The 23414-nt window shown below is 38.1% G+C and overlaps 2 protein-coding genes across 2 annotated transcripts in view; both read left to right on the top strand.

The window, feature by feature from the left end:
• Positions 1-2400: 2400 nt before the first annotated feature.
• LOC100233098 (transcription factor MYB1) lies at positions 2401-3661 on the top strand. Its single transcript, XM_010666609.3, has 3 exons — positions 2401-2689; positions 2777-2906; positions 3026-3661. Exons 1-3 carry the CDS (start codon positions 2575-2577, stop codon positions 3531-3533), a joined length of 753 nt encoding a protein of 250 aa, XP_010664911.1. The 5' UTR covers positions 2401-2574; the 3' UTR covers positions 3534-3661.
• A 16026-nt stretch (positions 3662-19687) lies between these two features.
• Positions 19688-23414, top strand: part of LOC104877466 (transcription factor MYB1-like) — a 31206-nt gene continuing 27479 nt past the window's right edge. Inside the window, exons 1-2 of the mRNA XM_010645733.1 lie at positions 19688-19707; positions 19835-19912. Of these exons, the coding sequence (XP_010644035.1) occupies positions 19688-19707; positions 19835-19912 (98 nt within the window). The remainder of the gene's footprint in view (positions 19708-19834; positions 19913-23414) is intronic.

Below are 23414 nucleotides of genomic sequence, written 5' to 3'. Positions count from 1 at the left end.
GGTCCCTTCGTTCTTCTTCTTCTCCCGATCCTCCAGGAGAAGTCGACATTTTTTAACGTCAGCCTCTTTTAACGCCTCGTAAATCGGGAAATCCTTCACAGTATAATGCTCCCCAGGAACAACTTCCTTTGGCATCTTCCTGGGGAGAATGTTGATGACATATTCTCGGGGCTCCCGGACGACCGCCGTCAGGTTCCGCGCGGTCAGCAGCGTCTTGCACTGCCTCTCCTTGGCGTCTATCTCGAACAATTTGCTGAGACAGCCAAAGGACGCCTTCTCCACCCAGTCCACAAGGTGGCCCCTCAATTCCGGACCTACATTAACAGCAACAAAAGATGAGAATGCCATCCGGAAGAGTCAACAAAAAATCAACAAAGTAAAAACCGGACAATAGTCACAAAGCAAACCTACCCGGAACCACCAAGGAGTAGTTTGGAGAGAAAGGCCTCGCCGGATGCTCCAAAAGCCCCGCCCATGCACCCCGGACCACCACGTGTCCCGTCGCCCCTCCCTTTGTCGAATCTGGCAGCTCCGTCACCAGTTGGAGGGAGGGCAGGTGTGCGGACATGCTGAAGATGTCATTTTTGACCTTCTTCAAAGAATACACAAAAAACACCTCCAGCAGCGTGAGATCGAGGTTGTACAGCATGTTTATGATGCTGCATCCCATCAGCACCCGGACGATGTTGGGATGAATAAAGACGGGTGGAATCTGGGTGAAGTGGAGGAACTCCTTGAACAACGCCAGCAGAGGGAACCGGAGCCCCGCGTTGAATTGTTCCTTCGAGAAGATGATAGTTTTTTCTTCTGCTTTCTCAGAAGGAACAAGCACCCTCCCATTCAGCAATTCGATAGCCACGTCATTTGGGATACAGAACCGTTCCCGGAATTCCTTCGCGTCCAACTTATCTATCGCTTTTCCACGAACCTCGGTACCCCGAGAAGATGAAACAGTCTTTTTTGCAGCCATTTCTTACCACAAACACAAGCCCAAAACTACACACAAGAAGCGCAATGGGTAAAACACAAGTAACCCAGAAAATACACAAACCCTAACCCGAACAAATCAGAAACCAAAACCAACAAAACGCAACAAAAGGAACAGCAATAGCAAAAGTACACGTACCAAATGAAGCTCTGAAGAAGAAAGGTCGTCGTTTCGAATACAAGAACACCAGCAGCAAACAAATGTCGCGACACAAAATCACCGGTACAAAAGTGTTTTCGAGTTTCTTTACTCAGAAAAAGCAAAGGACGCAACAAAAGCAAGAAGAAGAAAGGATCTCAGGAAAATGCAGTAGAAAAAATGAAAAAGAAGGTACAGTACGATATTTATAGGGGGACCAGCCCTCGGAAAGCCAAACGTCCAAACAGCGCTATCATTGAAACAACATGCTGCCTGGGAATTCCCAGAGTCGCCGGCTCATCATAAATGCCTTTTATGGCTTCCGCACCCCCTCTCGCCACGTGGCTCAGTCAGACGAAGAGACCTCTTCAAAATTCAAAAAGCCAGTTATTTTTTAACCCGCCCATTTTTTGGCAAAATAGGCAAGTTAAAAAGGGGGGCAATGTAGGGACCCCTCCCTCTGGGAAACACGTGGCACGCACCTCACAGTGACACGCAGCACGTGTTATCAGCCGGACCATCATCATCCGGATTCCCTTAAGGATACGCATGATGATGGTTCTCCTATCCGGACCGCCTCAAGGAAAAGCACATGACGTTTCAGCTTCTTCTGTCCAAGGAAGAGCAAACGACGCTGACAGAGCATAGACATCCGGACAACCTTCATAATGTATCTGCTCCACTATACAATCCGGATAGTCAGCATGTGACCATCCGGATTTAATCGTCCGGATCATCAATTAAAGTAAAGCAAGTCTTACACGCTATCACGACAACCAGCCATGGCCCACATCCCATCATCTGCAGAGTGAAAGGACGGGTCGAGGTGACAACAAGTCACTTCCCACGATCATTCTACATGATCATTTCCCACGATATCTAGACAGCAGCATCACCTACCACGGTTTCTGACAGCCGCCAGTAGGGTGGCGATGACCATGCTGCCTCCGAATGTCATCATGACAAACATAAAATATCTCCTCGCCATTAATGAGAGGAACAGTACCCCTGAAGCTGTATATATATGCCTTCGCACGAAGAAGAAGGGGATCCTCCTGGTAACTTCTTAATACCTGGTAAAAGGCCAACTAATTTATATTCCTCTCTCTAACCATGGCTAACAAAACCATCGGAGGATGCGTCCAGACACCCTGTCCGGATGCCTTCTTGCAGGAATGACGACTGGATCAAAAACCTTTATGAGTTGAGATCACGCGTCCATCCATCTGGTTACTACGTGGACCGCCAAAGACGCGAGGTAACAACAACACACACCCTTTGTCCATGAACTCCAGCGCATTTGGAAGCCAGTAATGCACCATAAGAAACGTGTCGAATAAACCAATTAGGGGTCTGGTGTCCGAGTCATGAGATAGAACAGGTTCGAGGTTGTTATATATCAATCAATAATTAGAGAAGGAGCCGGTCTCTTGTGTTGAGTTGACTCGATGGAGAGCTTAGGAGTTAGAAAGGGTGCATGGATCCAAGAAGAGGATGTTCTCCTGAGGAAATGCATTGAGAAATATGGAGAAGGAAAGTGGCATCTGGTTCCCCTCCGAGCAGGTAACATGAAAGAGAAAGGGATCAGTATTTATTTGTGTTTTTTTACTTCTGTTTTGCTTAAAGAGTTTCATTTTCTTGAGTTTGCAGGGTTGAATAGATGCCGAAAAAGCTGCAGGTTGAGATGGCTCAATTATTTGAAGCCGGATATCAAGAGAGGAGAGTTTGCATTAGACGAGGTTGATCTCATGATTAGGCTTCACAATTTGTTGGGGAACAGGCAAGTCTATAATAACTCAAGTACTAGCTTGATAATGATATTATATTAGTTCTGAAGCTGTTCAGAACTTACAAAAGAGCTGTTCAGTTGATACTTTGTCTGATGTTGTGCGTGTATAGATGGTCCTTGATTGCGGGTAGGCTTCCAGGGAGGACTGCTAATGATGTCAAGAACTATTGGCATAGTCACCACTTCAAAAAGGAGGTTCAGTTCCAGGAAGAAGGGAGAGATAAACCCCAAACACATTCTAAAACCAAAGCTATAAAGCCTCACCCTCACAAGTTCTCCAAAGCCTTGCCAAGGTTTGAACTAAAAACTACAGCTGTGGATACTTTTGACACACAAGTCAGTACTTCCAGGAAGCCATCATCCACTTCACCACAACCGAATGATGACATCATATGGTGGGAAAGCCTGTTAGCTGAGCATGCTCAAATGGATCAAGAAACTGACTTTTCGGCTTCTGGAGAGATGCTTATCGCAAGCCTCAGGACAGAAGAAACTGCAACACAGAAAAAGGGACCCATGGATGGTATGATTGAACAAATCCAGGGAGGTGAGGGTGATTTTCCATTTGATGTGGGCTTCTGGGATACACCCAACACACAAGTAAATCACTTGATCTGATTTAGACCATTTCAATCTTAATGTTTAAGTTCAAAAGTTGTTCTTGCATTCATGCTCTACTCCCTAATCATTTTATGTTCCAAAGTTGTTAATCTTAGAAATAAAAACAAAAATAATAAATATATCAATATGTATAATGGTGGATAGGGATGTGAGCAGTGGATGCAAACTCAAGCATTGAATGAATGGTTAAGATTAATGAACCCAATCATTTGAAGTGACAAAAGAAAGACATTTTAAAAGATTCTTAACAATATGAAAAAGTTGTTTCATATTTCTATCGGTTTCCAACCATTAATTAGACGGATGGACCATTGAAATATCTCATGCATATTGAATTAATAAAACAAGAAATTTCCACATAGTTACATCGGTAAAAAGAAAATAAGTTGAAAATGGAAAATTATGGTGCCAATTTTGGATATGATAGAATGACTTCAATGTTTGCCTATAATGGTTAATTATAATATTAACACATCTCTCTTTCTAGCTTGTTAGTTAATATTGACACATCTCTATTTTTAGGGCCCTATTTGGTAATTGGTAATTGTTTTTTAAAACAATTGTAAAAAATAGTTTTTAAAAACTATTTTATAGTGTTTTATAAAACAAAATTCTCTTTAGGAACCTGAATTATATTTAACCTATTTTTAAAATAATTTGTATATCTAGTATTTTATTTTTAATTATTTTCCATGTTTGTATAATTATTTTTCAAAACTACATTAAAAAAATATGCAAAAATAATGAAAAATTATTAAAAGATATTATCTGAAAATATATGTTTTTTTGTTTTTAACAATAAAAAATAGAAAACAATTTTATAGTTATAATATTTTTTTTGGAGAAAATAACGTAGACTCAAAAACAAAATCTACCTTGGTCCAAGGAGCAGTATGTCTCCTCATTTATATAAAATTTATGAATTGACAGTTGGGTTGTTGTATCGTCTGAAAAATTGGTATCAGTTCTCACGTTGACCACGTATTTAATCTTTTGAGTTTAACAAGCACACCCTCATTTTTAACTATTGAGCAATTCCCATAATGCATTCCACTAAATTTACCTCAAACAAGGTATTGTGCTATGTTTTTTGGGTGGAAATTTCCAGTATATATTAATTAAACCTCTCAAGGAGAGTTTTTAGGTCAATGAATGTTTATATGTCATTTACAAATTCTAAACATAGTTACGTAGGATTCTTAAATATGGGGTTCACACTTTATTGATCCTGAAAAAAAAAAATGGGACACCAAATTAATTTTATTTCATTAAAATATTTGAAAATATTAAAATTATATTTATTTTCAATTAAAACATTTTTAATATTTCCAATTTCCAAATATAAAATTTAGTAGCATAGCAACTATACCTATTTCTACTTAAAAACTATGCTCGTATATAACATGGAGTGAAGGTCCAATTTTAACATGTCAAATACCAAGATAGAGGTAAAAGGAAGAAAATTTAATAGATCAAATTCCAAGATAGAGGTAAATGGAAGAAGGATTGTTAGTTGACTCGCATTAATGCTACAATTATTATTAGTTGGTGGGTAATAGTTAGGTTGATAAACTCATCATGGATGCCAAAAAAGTTGAATTGTAAGAACTTGTTTTTTGCTTTTTGCTTTTGGAGGCATGACTTCTCATGGCATGGATGACCTATTTCTATTTTTAATAAGTAATTCATACATATTTATTAATGAGATATGTAATGGAGTCCCATTTTTTTTTTCAACTTTCCAGATATGATCTAAACAATGTGAGTATAAACTATGCATTTACAAGGTTACATTAAACTTTTTAATTAAATATGAACATAATTTGTTGAATGCCAAACACCAAGATAGAACATTAAACAATTGTCTCGTTCATCAAAATATAATTATAATTATGTGCAAGCTTGTCATTTCCTAAAATTACACCATCCTTCCAAATTGACAAAGAAATCACGTCGGGTTAATCTTTCATCCAATTTACTATAGTTTCTCATCTAATTTACCATGGTATACAGTTAAAACTTGCATACATTAGAAATGAGAGGCCTATCTATGGACCCGCATTTTTCACATGCGCCCTCATTCGATCGGAGAGACTTGCTTTTCTATTTGTGAAAAATTAATTTTGGAAAAAGTCGGAGTCGCCATTATTTTATTTTTATTTTAAAGGGAAAATAAAACAAGAAAGAAAAACCCTAAAATGTGACTCCATAATTTTTGAAAAAAGCATCTCTTTGAAAAAACCGAGTCTAGGTCCGGGGATTAGGTTACTTACTAGGAAGATACCTCTAGGAGGTAGCACCCCTCTAAGCCCTAAAGAGGTCTCTACTAATTAAGTTGAGGGAAACGTGACAATTAAATGGTTGATCATGGATACCTAGGTAGGCTAGGTGATTTCAAAAAATAGCATGCCAAATAAGAAAGTCTGATCATAAGAGAGAATCAAAGTGCGTACCTAAACGGCTTCTCAAGCGCTATCATGAAACATAAAAGTTAGTATAAAAATATATCACAACATGTGTTTTTGTCAAAGATAATAAAAAAAAAGCATCAAATATATATCAAGGCAATCAAATAGGATAGCAAGCATGGGCATAGTACACAATGACAATCATGTTCACGGGGTTTAGAAAGTGGGTATTAGGGAACATACCTGGATAGCATATATAGCTCATAGCAAAAATGATCAAAGAATACGAAATCATCAATTATTACACACATCTTATGTACAATTCCAAAAAAAAAGATATGAATGTAACAACCAACAAAGGCGGTAGCAAAAATAAGTTTTGAAAAGATTTTTTATTTATTTTTTATTTTTTTTATGTAGGGGTTTCACCAATTCCCCAATTGATATACACAAATCTAACCTGAAATTATCCCATTTATGTGGGACCATAAGCTTGGATTTGTGTTTGATTTTAAACCAAAATTTTCATTAAAAAACCGAGAAAGATGGAAATCGATCAAAAAATGGTTGCATATTATTTTAAGAAAATGGGGTTTTTTTATTCTAAGGACTCTAAATGATTTTTTTTTTTAAAAAAAAAAGAATTTCTTAAAGGGGTCTTCGGAGAAAAAGGTTTTGATTTTAAAATAAAAGGAATTAATTTTTAAAATAATAAAACAAAGAAAACCAAATACCAATCAAAACAAAAGAAAGCGAAAATCACAAAATAAAGATTTAGAAAATCATGTCAATTAAAGTGGTGAGGGTAAGACCAACTTTCATGAGTTTCCAATGGCCTTCAAAAAATAAGAATTTAACTAACAATCACTAAGACATCAAATTTATAATTTCCTAATAAAACAAACTAACAAAATATTACCAAAGACTAACATTTAGATTTCAAGAAGCACATGAATTAAAATAAAAATAACCAATCAAATATTAAAGCCAACAAACTTAGCATATGGAGATAATAATATGGAATCAATTAAGGTAAATTAGCATTTTAACAAAATATGATGAATCAAATACCAAAGTTCAAAAATCTTGAAGGTATGAAACCAATGACATACAATTAACTGGATTAATTATCTAAAATTCCTAAAGCTCATACTAAATGTCAATAGATCAAAGCCAAAATTACCATACTTAAAACATGAAAATAATTACACGTGATTGACTGAATTAATTAAACAAAATTATAATCAATTGCAAAATTGGATATAAACGGATTAAATTCAAAGTTAATGAAATAAAAAACACAAACACATTCAATACTAAAAATAATTAATACTAGATTAAATTAAGGACATCATCATCTAATAAGATTGGCTAAACTATCAAATTGAAATCACAAATATATTTAAACTAAAGCAAATAAATAAATTAACAAAATAAAATTAAACTAAGATCGAAATTAAAAATATGGAATTTGTTAAAGAGGGTTAATCAAACAATTGAATTAAAATCATGAACACGTTCAGATTATAAAACAAATTAAAATCAAACTGAATTGAAATTAAATTCTACTTAATAAAGTTATTGGAATATTAAAAACTCAAACTTTACTTAATACAATCATTTAAACTAAAGAATTAAGATCCACGAATGCTTTTAAGTTAAAAACGAATTAAAATTAAAGTAATTGGAATTAAAAATACAAACTTTATTTAGCGTGATTATTTAAACTAAAAACGAATTAAAATCAAACTAATTAGGATCACTAACACATTCAAATTAAATCATAAACTAAAACTAAGTTAATTTGAAATTAAAGAAAGTAAACTTTATCTCACAAATTATTTAAACTAAGGAATTGAAATCATTAACGCATTCAAATTAAATTATAAACTAAAACTAAATTAATCCAAAAAAATAAAATAAAATTAAACTTTATCTCTTAAATTACTTAAACTAAGGAATTAAAATCACAAACATATTTAAACTAACAGCTAAATTAAAATTTAAACTAATTTGGGATTTTAAAAATGTGAACTTTATCTATGAGGAATACTTAAACTAATAATTAACATCTCAAACACATTTAAACATATAAGAGAGATTAAAATTGAAATTAAAAATAAGAACTTTTCTAATACGAATAATTAAACTAACGAATTAAAATCGCAAAAACATATAGGATAGATTAAAATCGAACTAAATTGAAATTAAAAATAAGAACTTTACTAATAGGAATAATTAAACTAACGAATTAAAATCACAAATATATGAGATAGATTAAAATTGAACTAAATTGAAATTAAAAATAAGAACTTTTCTAATATGAACAGTTAAACTAACGAATTAAAACGACAAACACTAAACATAAAAGGTAGATTAACAGTGAACTAAATCAAAATTAAAAACAAAACTTTTCTAATAGAAATAATTAAACTGACAAATTAATATCACAAACACATCTAAGCATAAAAAATATATTAAAATTGAACTAGATCAAAATTAAAAATAGGGACTTTTATAATAGAAACAATTAAATTAAAGAAAACTACAAACACATCTAAACATAAAAGATAAATTAAAACTAAATCGAATTGGAATAAAAAAAAAGGGAACTTTATCTAATGGGATAAATTAAACTAAAGAATTAAAACCACAAACACATCCAAACTAAAAAAGAAAAATAAATTAAAACTAAATCGAAATTAAAACAAGAAATTTATTAGATAGGATTAATTAAATCAAAGAACTAAAATCATTAAAACACTCAAGACTAAAAGGATGAATCAAAACGAAATCAAAGATAAATTTGAAAGCGTACACTTACCTATAAACCGTTATTTGTGAAGATTTTGTGGGTTGTTCCTCCCTCTTTTATGGTTATGTGTCGGCTCTTCAAAGTTCTTCGCGAGTCATCTCAAAAGAATTGCTCTCGTGTCCTCTCTGCCCTCCAAAAGAAAAGTCTCCATGTGAAAATTCTTTCCGCCTATTCCCCTTCGAAAAAAAAATTCCTCTTATGCTTGGATTCTCTCCTTTATTTATAAGGCAACCCACTCTTTATGGAATATCTTATTTCCATTTTTTCCTACGTGTGCGTGGATATGGGAAGTCCATTATGTGTGGCTCACTTGGAGATTTCCCCAACGATGCAGTCGTATCTTGTTTGGTAAGTGATCAGATCCCCTTTAATCTTCTTTCCATATGCTCCCGGATGTTCCTCAGCCATGATCTGCCCACTTTCTATATGCAGCTCGGATTCTTTCTTCAAGCAAATAATATGCAGCCCGAATTCCTTCCAAGTTTCCCTATTTGGCCGTGATTTCCTTTCCTTGATGGCTCCAAGTCTCATGCAAAATTAAAAATAAAGTTGAAATAAGAAATCATGTAATTGGAAATAAAATAAAATAAAATAGAAAATCAAATCACATAGCCACAAAAATCCAAAATGTCAATTCATGGAATTAAGGAATAAATGAATAAGTGAGTAAATAAACAAATAAATTGGTAAGGGTATAAAAATAAATATCAGACGTATGCAATTAAAAAAAATCAAGAAATTAAAGTAATGCAACGGATTATAATAATTTAAATGTCAAACTCAAACCTTCAAAAATAAAAATAAAAATAAAATAAAGATAGAATAAAAAATTCATTTCATGTAATAAAAAGTCAAGCCAACACTCATCTTATCCTGAAAAATAAGTAACCAAAATCAAGCACATGCCTAAGTGAACTATTCCAAAAGAAGTGTCCAAGTGACCTATTCTGAAAGATTGTCTAAGTGACCTAGGGTGAATGTGTGCAAGCTAGAAGGTGTCAAGTGCATCTAAATGGGCCTAAGGTGATGCCTAATGGGCCAAGTGTATCTAAATGGGTCTAGGGTGCCTAAGTGGGCCTAAGTCTAAATTAGGGCTGCCAAGAGTCACAATGAGGTTAGATAAATCCCTCAACAAAGTCTCTGAGGTGGCTCAAAAAAGGTAAGTAGTATGAGTAGTTATGGGCCACCAAAGAACTACTGTGGAACATTGAAAGTGAACTTAAAGACATGTGCTAAAGGGACAAAATTGAGGGTATACAAATATGCCCCTCTTCGGTATAGATTGCGAGTGTAATGAATGTGAGTAAAAATACGAATAATGAATGGAACAAAGTGAACTATACCGAAGAACTAAAGAAGGACCAGAGATTTTGTCTTAGCACATGGCGAGAGAAAGGTTGGAACACAAGGCTTCAACGACAAGGATGAAACTACTCTATGTGGGGAGAATGACAGTAAAGAGATAAAGGTATGTGACAAGTAGCACAAAGATGGAAATATATGAAAATGATGACTCAAAGTCATGGATGAGATGAATGACTCTAGGTCATGGATAGGATGAACGACTCTAGGTCAAAAATAGGATAAATGACTCATGGTCGGAAATAGGATAAATGACTCTGGGTCATGAATAGGATAAACGACTCTGGGTTGCGAGCTCAGGGCTATAAATGCTAAGAATGACTATGGGTCATAGATGGAGTGAATGACTCCAGGTCATGAGCCCAGGGCTCTAAATGGAAAGAAATTACTCTAGGTCATAAATGAAAATCGACTCTAGGTCGAGAACTCAGGGCTCTAAACGGATAGCCGATCAGGATGCTTTTCGGCTCATGGTGCCGGGTCGAGGCCACTCACAATTGGCTAGAATGATGAAACGAAACATCTCAGGGATGTGAAGGATGCAAATGACTCTGGGTCGTGAGCTCAAGGCTCAAGATGTCATGAATGACTCTAGGTCATGGTGCAATGAGTAACTCAGGGTTACAATGAATAGCTCAAGGCTATGGATGGAATGAATGACTCTGGGTCATGATGCAATGAGTAACTCAGGGTTACAACGAATAGCTCAGGGCCATGAGCTCGGAGCTCTATGACTGATCAACTAGAAAGAGAGTGCGATACGCAAACTCCAGGTCATACCACTCATGGGCGACCAAATGATGCAGGCTTAGCTCAGGGCTGGAAAGACTCTGGGTCTTAAATAAGAAGTGATAGTTCAGGGCTACGAGGCTCAGGGCCTAAGAGGAAAAGGATAGCTCAAGGCTACGAAGCTCAGGGCCTAAGAGGAGAAGGATGGCTTAGGGCTATGAGACTTAGGGCCTAGAAGGAATGGATAGCTCAAGGCTATGAGGCTCAAGGACTAAGAGGAAAATGATAGCTCAGGGTTACGAGGCTCAGGGCGTAGAAGGAGTGGATAGCTCAGGGCTGTAAGACTCAGGGTCTAGAAGCAACAGATAAATAAGACTAACTCGAAAGTGGATAGGAAATAAATAGGCTCAAAACCATACACTCAAAATGCCAAGAGTTGGACTACTGAACTCAAGAAGGGAAATATGCCCCAGTATCTAGGGTGCTTGCAGTGTTGAAACAACCAGTAAATCAATCATCCGTTGAAATCAATAGGTCAGAAACCGATGTATCATGACAAACCTCTGAAAAGTCTAAACTGAAAGAACTCTCTCTGTGTCTGAAAAGCTGCTCTGTCGACGGATCTCAAAAGGTAAATCTCAAAGTGTGTATATTGTGGCTTATCTAAAAACAAATCTCAAAGTGCACAAAATACTGCTCATCTGGGTAATCCAATCTTCAAGGTAACAATGACGAAAACAAATCTATCCTATGAACATTTGGCTAAAGGATCCACCCATGCTCCTCGGGTAAAACCCGATATGATCCATCTCTATCTCAACAAATCCTTATAGGGGGGTCCTAATGAAGTCAATCGTCGGAAACTCCAGACTGGCACTCAATCTAAAACTAAGCTGGCCACTGTCTCAATCTCAAGGATACTAAAAGAAAATGGGGAAATATGCCCCAGTATAAGATTTGATATCAAAGTCATGAGGTAAACAACCGACACTAATCATCCATCCTCATACCACTACCCAAACAAATCTCGTAAAGGAGAGAGGAATATGCCCCAGTATGGATATATGATGTCGAAGTTATGAGATAAACAACCAACAATGATCATCCATCTATGTACTGCTGCCCGAACATAATCTCATCATGGAAAGGGGAATATGCCCCAGTATGGATATCTGATGTACAATAAAGAATCCGTCAAAATCAATCAAACATCTCTATAACCATGGATAGGAATAGTCATATCATCCAACAACAACTAGAAACCTCAAAGAAAAGGGGAAATATGCCCTAGTGTGGATATCTGATGCACAATCAAAATGATGAATCTAACATCATCAATCAACTGTCTCCAACTCAACAATAATCCGCTAAGAAATCAGAATGAAGTATCAGCCGATGGCTCAAGGAAGACACTTTAAATCTGATCTCAAATGAATAACCAAAATGATAAGGAATATGATAATCTCGAGAGTAGAAGCACTTCTCTGATGAATCCCTAACTAAATCTGATGGGAATCTGGTGACCTCAAAATGGGAAAATATACCCCAATATATAAGATCTATACACTGCACTGAAAATTGCCTCCAACTTAAAAATGATCCACTAGTCTATCTCAAAAATACTCCGCAAATGGAACCTAGAATCATAAAAACTGTCAATAAGCTCAATAATGCTCCACTATAACTGATATCATCTCAACATACTCTATTAGGAATCTCGAATCAGTGAAAATAAGCCCAAACTCAAAGAAAGTGCTCCACTAGGGGCTCATCTCAACCGAATGAAAGGGGAATATGCCCCAGTATGGATATCTGATGTCGACAAAAGGATAAATCCGATATCATCAATGAATTGTCTTCAAACTCAAAAATCCATCAAACATCAATATGTCAAGCAAGAGAGAGACCAAATTCTTCCAAAAGTATCTTCCATAAAAGAGAACATGGTAACGACTATACTTCAACCAGTCTACAAAAGCCTGTCCAAGTGAAGACTGTCAAAGATAACGCCTGATCTCATGGCCTCAGGGTGGTCTTAAGACACGAGACATAACGTAGGTCAAGGTGATAGGATGAAAGAAATGAAGGGAAACTAGGCTCAAATACCCAATGATCAAACCCATACTCTCGTGTATAAGATGTAATGCATAGAAAAAAACCTCATGAGCCATGGACCTAAAGGTAACCAAAGGAAATGTCAAGGGCGAAATGAGAGAAAGGATGAGTGGTCAAACCATCAATGAAACATGTAAATGATGTGAATAAGGTATCGAATCAAAAAACGTGTATCAATATGTAGGAAATGGATAAAAAGTGGAATGAAGATCTGGAAATGGGTAAGGAGATACAAAGTAAGGCAATAAGAAAGGGGAATGAATGATGATCAATCCATATCAGTACAATAAAGCAAAGTCATATAACCAACGATGTAATAGTGGATAAGACAATGATCTGGAGACCCTAGTAAAAGGTCACTCATCTCTCATACCTAACACATATCTACCATGACCCAAGAAGCATAGGATACCATAGAACCCTCACATGAACCCCCAACACTCCAAATGCATAACAAGAGTGGCTCAAGGAGTGAAAACTCGTATAAAAATCTCACAAGAACCCACAATGACTAATATACCTAGTAAATAAACCTCAAAAGGTGATATAAGTGCCCAATGGAGCAAGATACCATACACAAACATGTCATTGCGTTTTTTTTTTTTTTTTTGAATGTGCATCTTCTGATCATCAATAAATCGGACTCCAATGGGAAAGATACAAGGAGTGAACAAACTCTCTCAAACCACTGATGAATACATGAACCCCAACCCATGAGACAACCTCTCAAACTAAAATCTCTGAATCGATGCCAATTGATGGGATGGATGGAGTGATATGACTGCCCTCTTTTGCACCAAGATGTGAAGAATCATCAACCCAAGAAAGAGAAGAGATAAGATGAAGCAAATAATGATAAACACAATAAGATAATGAAAATGTGATGATAGTAAAATAGAACAAACGGGGGTGATAAGGGGATGGTAACAAGAATGAGAAAATAGGCCTATAAGTCTAAAACTCATGAGACTTTCCTAGCAAAGCATGCATAAACATCAAAGGGCCCTAACCAGGGTATAGAAATGGTAATTAAGGCTATAAGAAAGAAATAAGGCTATAACATACCATGTGGGGTTCAATAGGCTAGCAACGGTTTAATACATTAATAAATGTGATAAGGTGTAAGGCTGACTGAAATGATGGCCATCCATCCTGCGACCCTAATCTCAAACATAATACTTCTTCAGTTGATCCACATTGGTAGGCTTTGAAAACTGGTTTTCATCTAAGTCAGTCAACCATGCAGCCCCTTCTGGAGTCAACTCTCAAATAACATAAGGCCCACTCCAACTAGGTCTAAACTTCCTCTAAGGTCTCCAATCAAACCTCTGAGAATCCTTAAAACTAAATCCCATTTTTGTAATGGTCTAGGCTTAACCCGTTTCCTGAAGGCACGAGCCATCTTCCTCTGATAGGCCTGAACATGATTGGTTGCTCTCAATCTCTTCTCATCTAAAAGGTTAAGCTGGTCAAACCGAGCCTAAACCCACTCTGTCTCAGAAATCTGCTGCTTAAGGATTACTCTCAAAGAACCCATCTCTGTCTCAACCGGCAAAACAACCTTCATACCATACATTAGCGAGTAAGGTGTAGCTCCTGTAGAGCTGCGAAAAGAGGTACAGTATGCCCACAATGCAAAAGGGAGTTTCTTTGACCAATCTCGAGAAGTTTCAACCATTTTCCTCAAAATCCTCTTAATATTCTTATTCGCAGCCTCTATTGCCTTGTTGGTCTGTGGCCTATATGCTGAAGATCTATGATGTCGGATGCCATACTTCTGTAACAAAGTATCTACCTCAGCTTGGAAGTGCACCCCTCTATTTGAAATCAACTCATGGGGAACCCCATAACGACAAATGATGTGTAACTTGATGAAACTGGCAACCCTAGCAAATGTCAACCTCGCATATGATGCGGTTTCCACCCACTTGGTGAAATAATCTATGGCAACTAGGATGAACTCATGACCACATGAAGATTTTGGTGAAACCTTCCCAATAATATCAATACCCCATACTGAAAATGGCCATGGCGAGGTCAAAGTGTGTAACTCTGATGGCGGTGCATGAATGAGATCACCATGAATCTAACACTCTGGGCATTTCTAAACAAACTGACAACAATCTGTCTCCATAGTCAACCAGAAATAACCTATCCTCATAATTTTACTAGCCAGCATGTGTCCTCCCATATGTGGACCACAAACTCCTGCATGAACTTCTCTCATCACTCGATCTATAGAGGCTCAATCTAAACATAATAGAAGCATACCATCAGCTGATCGCCTATATAAAGTATCTCCACAAATCACAAATCTAATAGGCAAATGCCTCAGTGCTCTCTGATCCTTGGCAGTGGCTACCTCAGGGTATGTGCCAAATCTAAGAAACTGATAAATGTCATGATACCAAGGTAGATCATCCTGGACCTCTGTTTCTCCAATCAAACAATAGTAGGTAGGTGCAAATCTCAACTCAATCAGCAATGGACGTACAACTACATCAATCGGAATGTCCATAGAAGAAGTTAGGGTAGCTAAGGCATCGGCAAATCGGTTCTGCGCTCTGGGCAGATGAACATATCTCAAGTCATCAAATCTCGTAATCAGTAACTCCAAATAAGCGTGATACGGCCTAAGCTTTACGTCCCTAGTCTTCCAGTCTCCCTGAATTTGTCTAAGTACCAGATTGGAGTCACCAAATACCTCTATCTGTTTAATGTCAAGCTCCAACGCAGTCTCTAAACCAAGGATACAAGCCTCATACTCAACTATATTATTCGTGATAGAATGTCGATAAGAGAATGTCAAACGAACAGACCTCGGAATGTGATCATTCTGAGGGGATACCAACAGAACACCTATCCCATACCCTGATTAATTGGCTGCACCATCGAAGTACATGCACCATCCTGATAAGCTAGTCATAGCAACAAACTCCTCATTTGGAAAATCATCATCAACTGGTCTATCCTCAGATGTCGATAGTGAGGCTAGGTGGTCGGCGACAATACTTCCCTTAATAGACTTCTGAGAAACGTACTGGATATCGAACTCTGTCAAAAGCACGAGCCATCTCATCAGTCTACCAGTTAATGCAGGTCTATCAAATAAGTATCTCAATGGATCTAGACAGGATATCAAATGCAGTGAGTACTCTGTCATGTAATGCCTCAATCTCCTGGTAGCCCAAACTAATGCTAAGCATAGGCGCTCAATCATAACATACTTCATCTCATACTCCAGCATCCTCTTACTCAGATAGTAAATAGCTCGTTCATTCCATGAGTCATCAATCTGAGCTAACATACATCCCAAGGCCATGTCTGAAATTGACAAATATAGAAGAAGTGGACGTCCTGGCGTAGGAGGCAATAAAACAGGAGGAGAAAGCAAATACTATTTAATCTTCTCAAATGCAAGCTGGCAATCATCGCTCCAAACTGTTGGTTGGTTCTTCCTCAAAAGACAAAAGATAGGCTCACATATGTCTGTCAATCTGGCTATGAAACGACTGATGTACTATAATCTGCCCAGAAAACCTCTAATCTCTTTCTCAGTCTTCGGTGCAGGCATGTCAAGTATGGCTTTGATTTTATCTAGGTTGACCTCTATGCCTCGCTCACTAACCATATGTCCCAATAACTTCCCAGAAGTCACTCCGAAGGTGCACTTCTTAAGATTTAACCTCAATCTAAACTTTCGGATCCTCTCAAAGAATCTCTCTAGAGCCTCTAGGTGATCTACTCTGCCTCGGGATTTCACAATCATATCATCCACGTAAACTTCAACATCCCTATGCATCATGTCATGAAATAAAGTAGTAGCGACCCTCTGATAAGTGGCTCCTTCATTCTTTAACCCAAATGGCATAACCTTGTAACAGTAGGTACCCCACTCAGTAATAAAGGTTGTTTTCTCCATATCCTCTAGAGTCATCAAAATCTGATTATACCCTGAAAACACATCCATGAAAGATAACAGCGAATGGCCTGCAGTGCTATCGACCAACAAATCAATGTGTGGGAGAGGAAAGTCATCTTTAGGGCTGGTTTTATTAAGATCTCTAAAGTCAACACAAACTCTAACTTTGCCATCCTTTTTGGGAACAGGGACAACATTAGCCAATCACTCTGGATACTCAACCATTGATATGAATCCAACACTGAGCTGTTTCTGAATCTCCTCTTTCACCTGCAGACTCCAACGTGGATGTAATCGTCTCAATTTCTACTTAACTGGTTTGGCATGTGGTAGGATAGGTAAGTGGTGTTGAACTATAGAGGGATCAAGACCAAGCATGTCCTCATAAGACCATGCAAAGACATCCAAGTATGACCTGAGTAAATGAATAAGTCTATCTCTCTCATTTGTAGATAGGGGTGAACCAATCTTCAGCTCTCTAGGCTGATCCTCTATGCCAAAATCAACATTCTCAACATCCCTTGTAGCAGGTGAAACTTTCTCATCCACGAGATCGGAGTCATGATCAGAAGAGTCCCTATTTGGATTGGGTTGTGCAACCTCATCATCTATATCAAATATATGTGAAGTGGGTGAGTGGGGTGCAGATATAGAGGTACTATCACAAGAGGCAGGCGAATACTAAAAAAATACTCAAATCCATAAATGAAGCAACAAAAACATCGTTAAAGCGGGAGACAAATCCCGATAAAACATCAAAAGAAAGAGGTGGGTCCATAAGGTCGGATGCTCCCTCAACTGGGCTAACAGAGCCCTCAAACAAACTATTATCATCCTCTAGAAGCTCTGGAACAGGAATAATCTAGGCCCTCTCAAGAACCTCAATGGTAGACATCCCAAACATATCAAATGGTGAAACAGGCTTAAGCTAAACAATGCTGGTAATCTAGCTCACGGTCATCATGTCCATCTCATCTCGGTACTCATCATGAGGCACAACTCCATCAATCATCTCAGTAGGATCAACAATCACTCCATCATCAGTGATCTCCTCTAGAAAGCATAGAGACCACATGCTAGCTCGATCTGGAGACGTAGGAGTAATCGATATAGAAACAGAAGTGCCAGGAGCCCCATTACTCAACTGTAACTGGTGAAATAGATGTTGAAGCTCAATCTTTCTATTTGTATGAACCATACTGTGAATCTCCTCTATACGAGGTCAAATCTCTTGTCCTCTGACAAAGTAGTCGACTAAACTCATCCTATAGGGTCGAATAGGATAATCAAATGGTGTGTGGGATAAACAGGCCCTCACCCTCTCCTTGCACAGCCGCGTCATGTAACGGTAATCGACCTCGGTAGGAATGAACCCAAGTCCAAATGTTGTATCATGATCAATGGCAGCTATAAACTTGATGGGTCCCTACTGGCGTCGTCCTAACCCCATACTAGGTAGAAATGTCATACCCCTCATCATATCGAGAACCACTATGCTACTGTGCTAATCAAATGACATAGCCACAAAGTCTTTACGAAAATCCTCAATCTCGAGAGTCTGTATTTCATCAAAAGTAAATCGAGTCAAAAATAGGTCATCCTCACTGTGACTAATCTGAAGTACTGGCTCGGAAGAGGCTAACATATCTCTGGTAGATTGTACTGTGACAACCTGCCCATTATGAATGAACTTCACCTTCTGATGAAGGGAAGTAGGGATAGCTTCAGCTCTATGTATCCAAAGTCAACCAAGTAACAGGTTAAAGGATGTAGGAATCCTCAAAACCTAGAACAAAGTAGAGAATGTGGCTAGACCAATCTTCAAATCAATCACCAAGGTACCCACAACCTCCCTCTTAGTGCTATCATATGCTCTGCCTGTCTGAGCAAAAGGACCAAAATCTGAAGGTGCAAAACCAAGGGTTACAGTAGTGGCTAAAGGGCAGACATTCAGGGCTGAGTCATTGTCCAGCAGGACAGATGGGACTCTATGGCTTGAACAACCAACTGTGATATATAGAGGGCGTACATGGTCTGAACCCTCAAGTGGCAAGTCATCATCTGAAAACACAATGCAAGTGGCCCTGTCGGCCTTCATCATATGAATCAATCTCTTTGGAGTGGTGGTAGTCTCTACCCTGATCTGACTCAAGGCTCGAATCAAAGCATCTCTATGAGTACTGGATGATGTTAATAAACTCCAAATAGAAATACGGGCCTGAGTGCTCTGTAGCTGTCTCAAAACTTCATCATCCTCTATTCTAACCTCCTCATGAGAGGCTGCACCCTCAAATGGTCTAACTACTAGTGGTAGTAGCTGAGCTATCTTTCCATTACAAGTCACAATCTGTATCTCTCTTCCCTCCGAATCATCATCCTCTGACCATAAAGTGAACGGGACAAAAGTATCATGACATCCAATAATCAAGGGTGTAGGATGAGTCAACTGGAATGGTGCCTCGTCTGGGATCAAACTGAATGGTGTAGGGGCCTAAGAACCCAATGAAACCCCATCAATCTCATAACTGTCATGCAAAACAATTTGCTCGGGTAACCCATCATCCCAACTCAACATATGTATACTGTCATCCTCTATAAGGTCCATGTGATGAATATCTCTTGGAGATGGAAGCACTGCGTGTGTAGAATGGGCAGGAAGAGGGTTAGTGGTCACACTTGGCTGCCCCAAGTTAACTAAACTCTGGTCTATCAAATCCTGAATAGCATGTCTCAAGGCGTTGCAGTGATCCGTGTCATGTCCTGGTCCCTGATGATAAGAACAGTGTAGGTCAAATCTAAAATGAGGCGGTACTGGCTGAGGTACTGGCTTGGGTGCCAATGGAGTCAATAATCCACCCTTTATAAGCTTATGAAAAGCTCGACTCAAAGGCATACCTAACTAAGCGAACTAATGTGATGGCCTCTACACATAAGTGGTGGTCTGCAGAGCTCGGGGTCGGGTGTATAGGGCAGGAGGTCTCTCTATAACATGTGTGACAAAAGCAGGCTGTGAGACTGGATGTAGGTAAGTAGGAGTAATGGGTCTGGAGGGAGCAGGTGGCCTATACTACACATGGGGTGATGGTGGTTAGTAGAATCCAAAAGTTTGCCCAACCGTTTGATAGTGTCTAGGAAGTCTCATCCCTGCTAAACTGATAGCACCAACATCTCTTGATCTCTATCCTCCTAAAGGCTTCTTCCCCTTAGAATCAGTATGGGAAGACTCGGGCCACAATCCTCTAGCAATGCCCTCCTCTATACCATACAAACCCTGTACTAGAGATCCAAAATCCGTGTGGGGAAATCTCATCAAGTGTCTAGCAAATTTAGGCTGCAAGCTCCTCATGATCATGCTAATCGGATCCTTCTCTAAAGGACGATTAATGATCTGTGAAATCTTCTCCCTCCAGCGGGAGATGAATGAAGTGACTGATTCCTCTAGCCTCTATCTCAAAACCTCTAACTCTCTCCTCGAAACATCAATGATAGTGTTAAATGCAAACTATCTCAAAAACTCCCGGGTCAAGTCGTCCCAAGTCCTACGGTGTGATACATCCAATGAAGCGAACTAACGCTGTACCGCACCACTCAGGGACATAGGGAAAAACATAACCATCTAGGCCTCATCCAGTCGTGGGCCCTCATAACTGTACTATAAAGCCTCAAATGGATGTGAGGATAGCCTATGCCCGTGTATCTCTCAATCTCGGGCATCCTAAACTTGGCTAGCAAACTGGCTATCGGTGCTCCATCAAAATCCTCCTAAGTAATAACTCCGTCTGAAGCCCTCATCTGTCTTAACCTTTGCTCAAGTTTATCCATACGTGTATGTGGGTCCTCTGAGGTCGGGATAGGCAATGTGATAGGAAACGGGGCAACCTCGGTCTGACTATGCAGAGTGAAAGGTATAACCTATGGTACTGACTAACTGGGCGGAGGAGGTGGCGGTACTGTGGTATCGAATTGGGCATTCTCCTGAATTGGGACCTGTTGGGTCTGTTGTCCATCTATCCTCTGACCAAGGTTAGCTATAGCCTCCTGGATAGAAGCCATGGCTGCGGCAAACTGGTCGACGGTAACTATCTGTGAGTCCATATCCCTCTGATCTGATCTCTAATCTGACTGGTCTGATACTCTGGTCAATCTACCTTCAACTCTAATCCACAAAAGTGAATCCAGATCGGTCAAGGTAAACCCTCCTACAAATATGGAAACACTGGATAAGGTGCGGTACGAATGTGACTCTGTAGGAATCAACTGACAAGTGCGTAGAAGTAAAGCCCAAATATACTCAATCTGATACTCATCTCTGATCACACCAAAAGGAGACTACATAAGGGATAACCGAACCCAATCATGACCAAGGCAGCTCTGAAGGTCCACAGATGCACCCACGTGTAGGAATGAAATCTTAATTGGGTCTAAGTTAACTTACAAGGTTGAGGTGGCTATAGGATAAAATGGGTGGGTTAAAGGATCCCTAGCAGAAGCGATCGTACCCTCCAGTGGTACGCAACCCTCTGCACGCCTCCAAGGAGACGGGGTGCTTCCATGCAAGGTGGTCATCACCTCCACACATGCACTTCCTCGCGTCCCTAGGGGGTTTCTTTATGGTGAAGGCTCTCCCATCTCTCAACACTCAAGGATAATCTAAAGTGCACAATGAAGGATGTGGGTGTATCCGAAAAACCTAAGATCTAAAGTGAGATAGTGAATGAAGACAAGCAATCATACGAACACGCAAGAGAAATGGTTGTTATGCAACAAGCAGTCATGCGAAGCAGATAAATATCAAACAATCAAAGTCCTATCTAGCATATGTGAGAGTGAATCATGCTGAAGTGAGTAAGCAATCAAGTGATCATTCAAGGCAATCAAACATGTTAAGATATCATTCTAAACAAACAAGTAGACCAGATCACCTTGCCTAAAAAAGGGGTACCCTCTAATCAACCAATTAAATGCCACATTTTTCTCAATTAGTGTTCAAGCTTGATCCTCAAAATCCCTAGTGGAGTCGCCAATTTGTGGACCCGTATTTTTCACATGCGGGCTCGATCGGTGAGACTTGCTTTTCTATTTGTGAAAAATTAATTTTGGAAAAAGTCGGAGTCGCCACTTATTTTATTTTTATTTTAAAGGGAAAATAAAACAAGAAAGAAAAATCCTAAAATGTGACTCCATAATTTTTGGAAAAATCATCTCTTTGAAAAAACCGAGTCTAGGTCCGGGAATCAGGTTACTTACTAGGAAGGTACCTCTAGGAGGTAGCACCCTTCTAAGCCCTAAAGAGGTCTCTACTGACTAAGTTGAGGGAAACGTGGCAATTAAATGGTTGATCATGGATACCTAGGTAGGCTAGGTGATTTCAAAAAATAGCATGTCAAATAAGAAAGTCTGATCATAAGAGAGAATCAAAGTGCGTACCTGAACGGCTTCTCAAGTGATATCATGAAACATAAAAGTTAATATAGAAATATATCACAACATGTGTTTTTGTCAAAGATAATCAAACAAGCATCAAATATATATCAAGGCAATCAAATAGGATAGCAAGCATGGGCATAGTACGCAATGACAATCATGTTCACGGGGTTTAGAAAGTGGGTATTAGGGAACGTACCTGGATAGCATATATAGCTCATAGTGTGCTTCCGCAGGAGAGGGGGGGGGGGCTTAGATAATAAATAGTAAAATAAGAAACCCTAACATGCTTAACTAATTGGCATAGCAAAAATGATCAAAGAATACGAAATCATCAATTATTACACACATCTTATGTACAATTCCAAAAAAAATAGATATGATTGTAACAACCAACAAAGACGGTAGCAAAAATAAGTTTTGAAAAGATTTTTTATTTTTTTATTTTTTTTTTATTATTATTTTTTTTTTATGTAGGGGTTTCACCAATTCCCCGATTGATATACACAAATCTAACCTGGAATTATCCCATTTATGTGGGACCATAAGCTTGGATTCGTGTCTGATTTTAAACCAAAATTTTCATTAAAAAACGGAGAAAGATGCAAACCGATCAAAAAATGGTTGCATATTATTTTAAGAAAATGGGGTTTTTTTATTCTAACAACTCTAAATGAATTTTTTCTTCTTTTTTTTTTAAAAAAAAAGAATTTCTTAAAGGGGTCTTCGGAGAAAAAGGTTTTGATTTTAAAATAAAAGGAATTAATTTTTAAAATAATAAAACATAGAAAACAAAATACCAATCAAAACAAAAGAAAGCGAAAATCACAAAATAAAGATTTAGAAAATCATGTCAATTAAAGTGGTGAGGGTAAGACCAACCTTCATGAGTTTCCAGTGGCCTTCAAAAAATAAGAATTTAACTAACAATCACTAAGGCATCAAATTTATGACTTCCTAATAAAACAAACTAACAAAATATTACCCAAGACTAACATTTAGATTTCAAGAAGCACATGAATTAAAATAAAAATAACCAATCAAATATTAAAGCCAACAAACTTAGCATATGGAGATAATAATATGGAATTAATTAAGGTAAA

Source organism: Vitis vinifera, chromosome 2, assembly GCF_030704535.1.
Source record: "Vitis vinifera cultivar Pinot Noir 40024 chromosome 2, ASM3070453v1".
In the NCBI taxonomy this organism is placed as follows: Eukaryota; Viridiplantae; Streptophyta; class Magnoliopsida; order Vitales; family Vitaceae; genus Vitis; species Vitis vinifera.
The sequence above is the reverse complement of the archived record's forward strand: the minus strand, read 5'-3'. Positions and strand labels throughout refer to the sequence as shown.

Bases quoted from the DNA above. Each gene is read 5' to 3' on its own strand.
- LOC100233098 (XM_010666609.3), top strand. From the start codon at position 2,575: ATGGAGAGCTTAGGAGTTAGAAAGGGTGCATGGATCCAAGAAGAGGAT. The intron at 2,690-2,776 runs GTAACATGAAAG...TTGAGTTTGCAG, and splicing joins TCTGGTTCCCCTCCGAGCAG to GGTTGAATAGATGCCGAAAA. The intron at 2,907-3,025 runs GCAAGTCTATAA...GTGCGTGTATAG, and splicing joins CACAATTTGTTGGGGAACAG to ATGGTCCTTGATTGCGGGTA.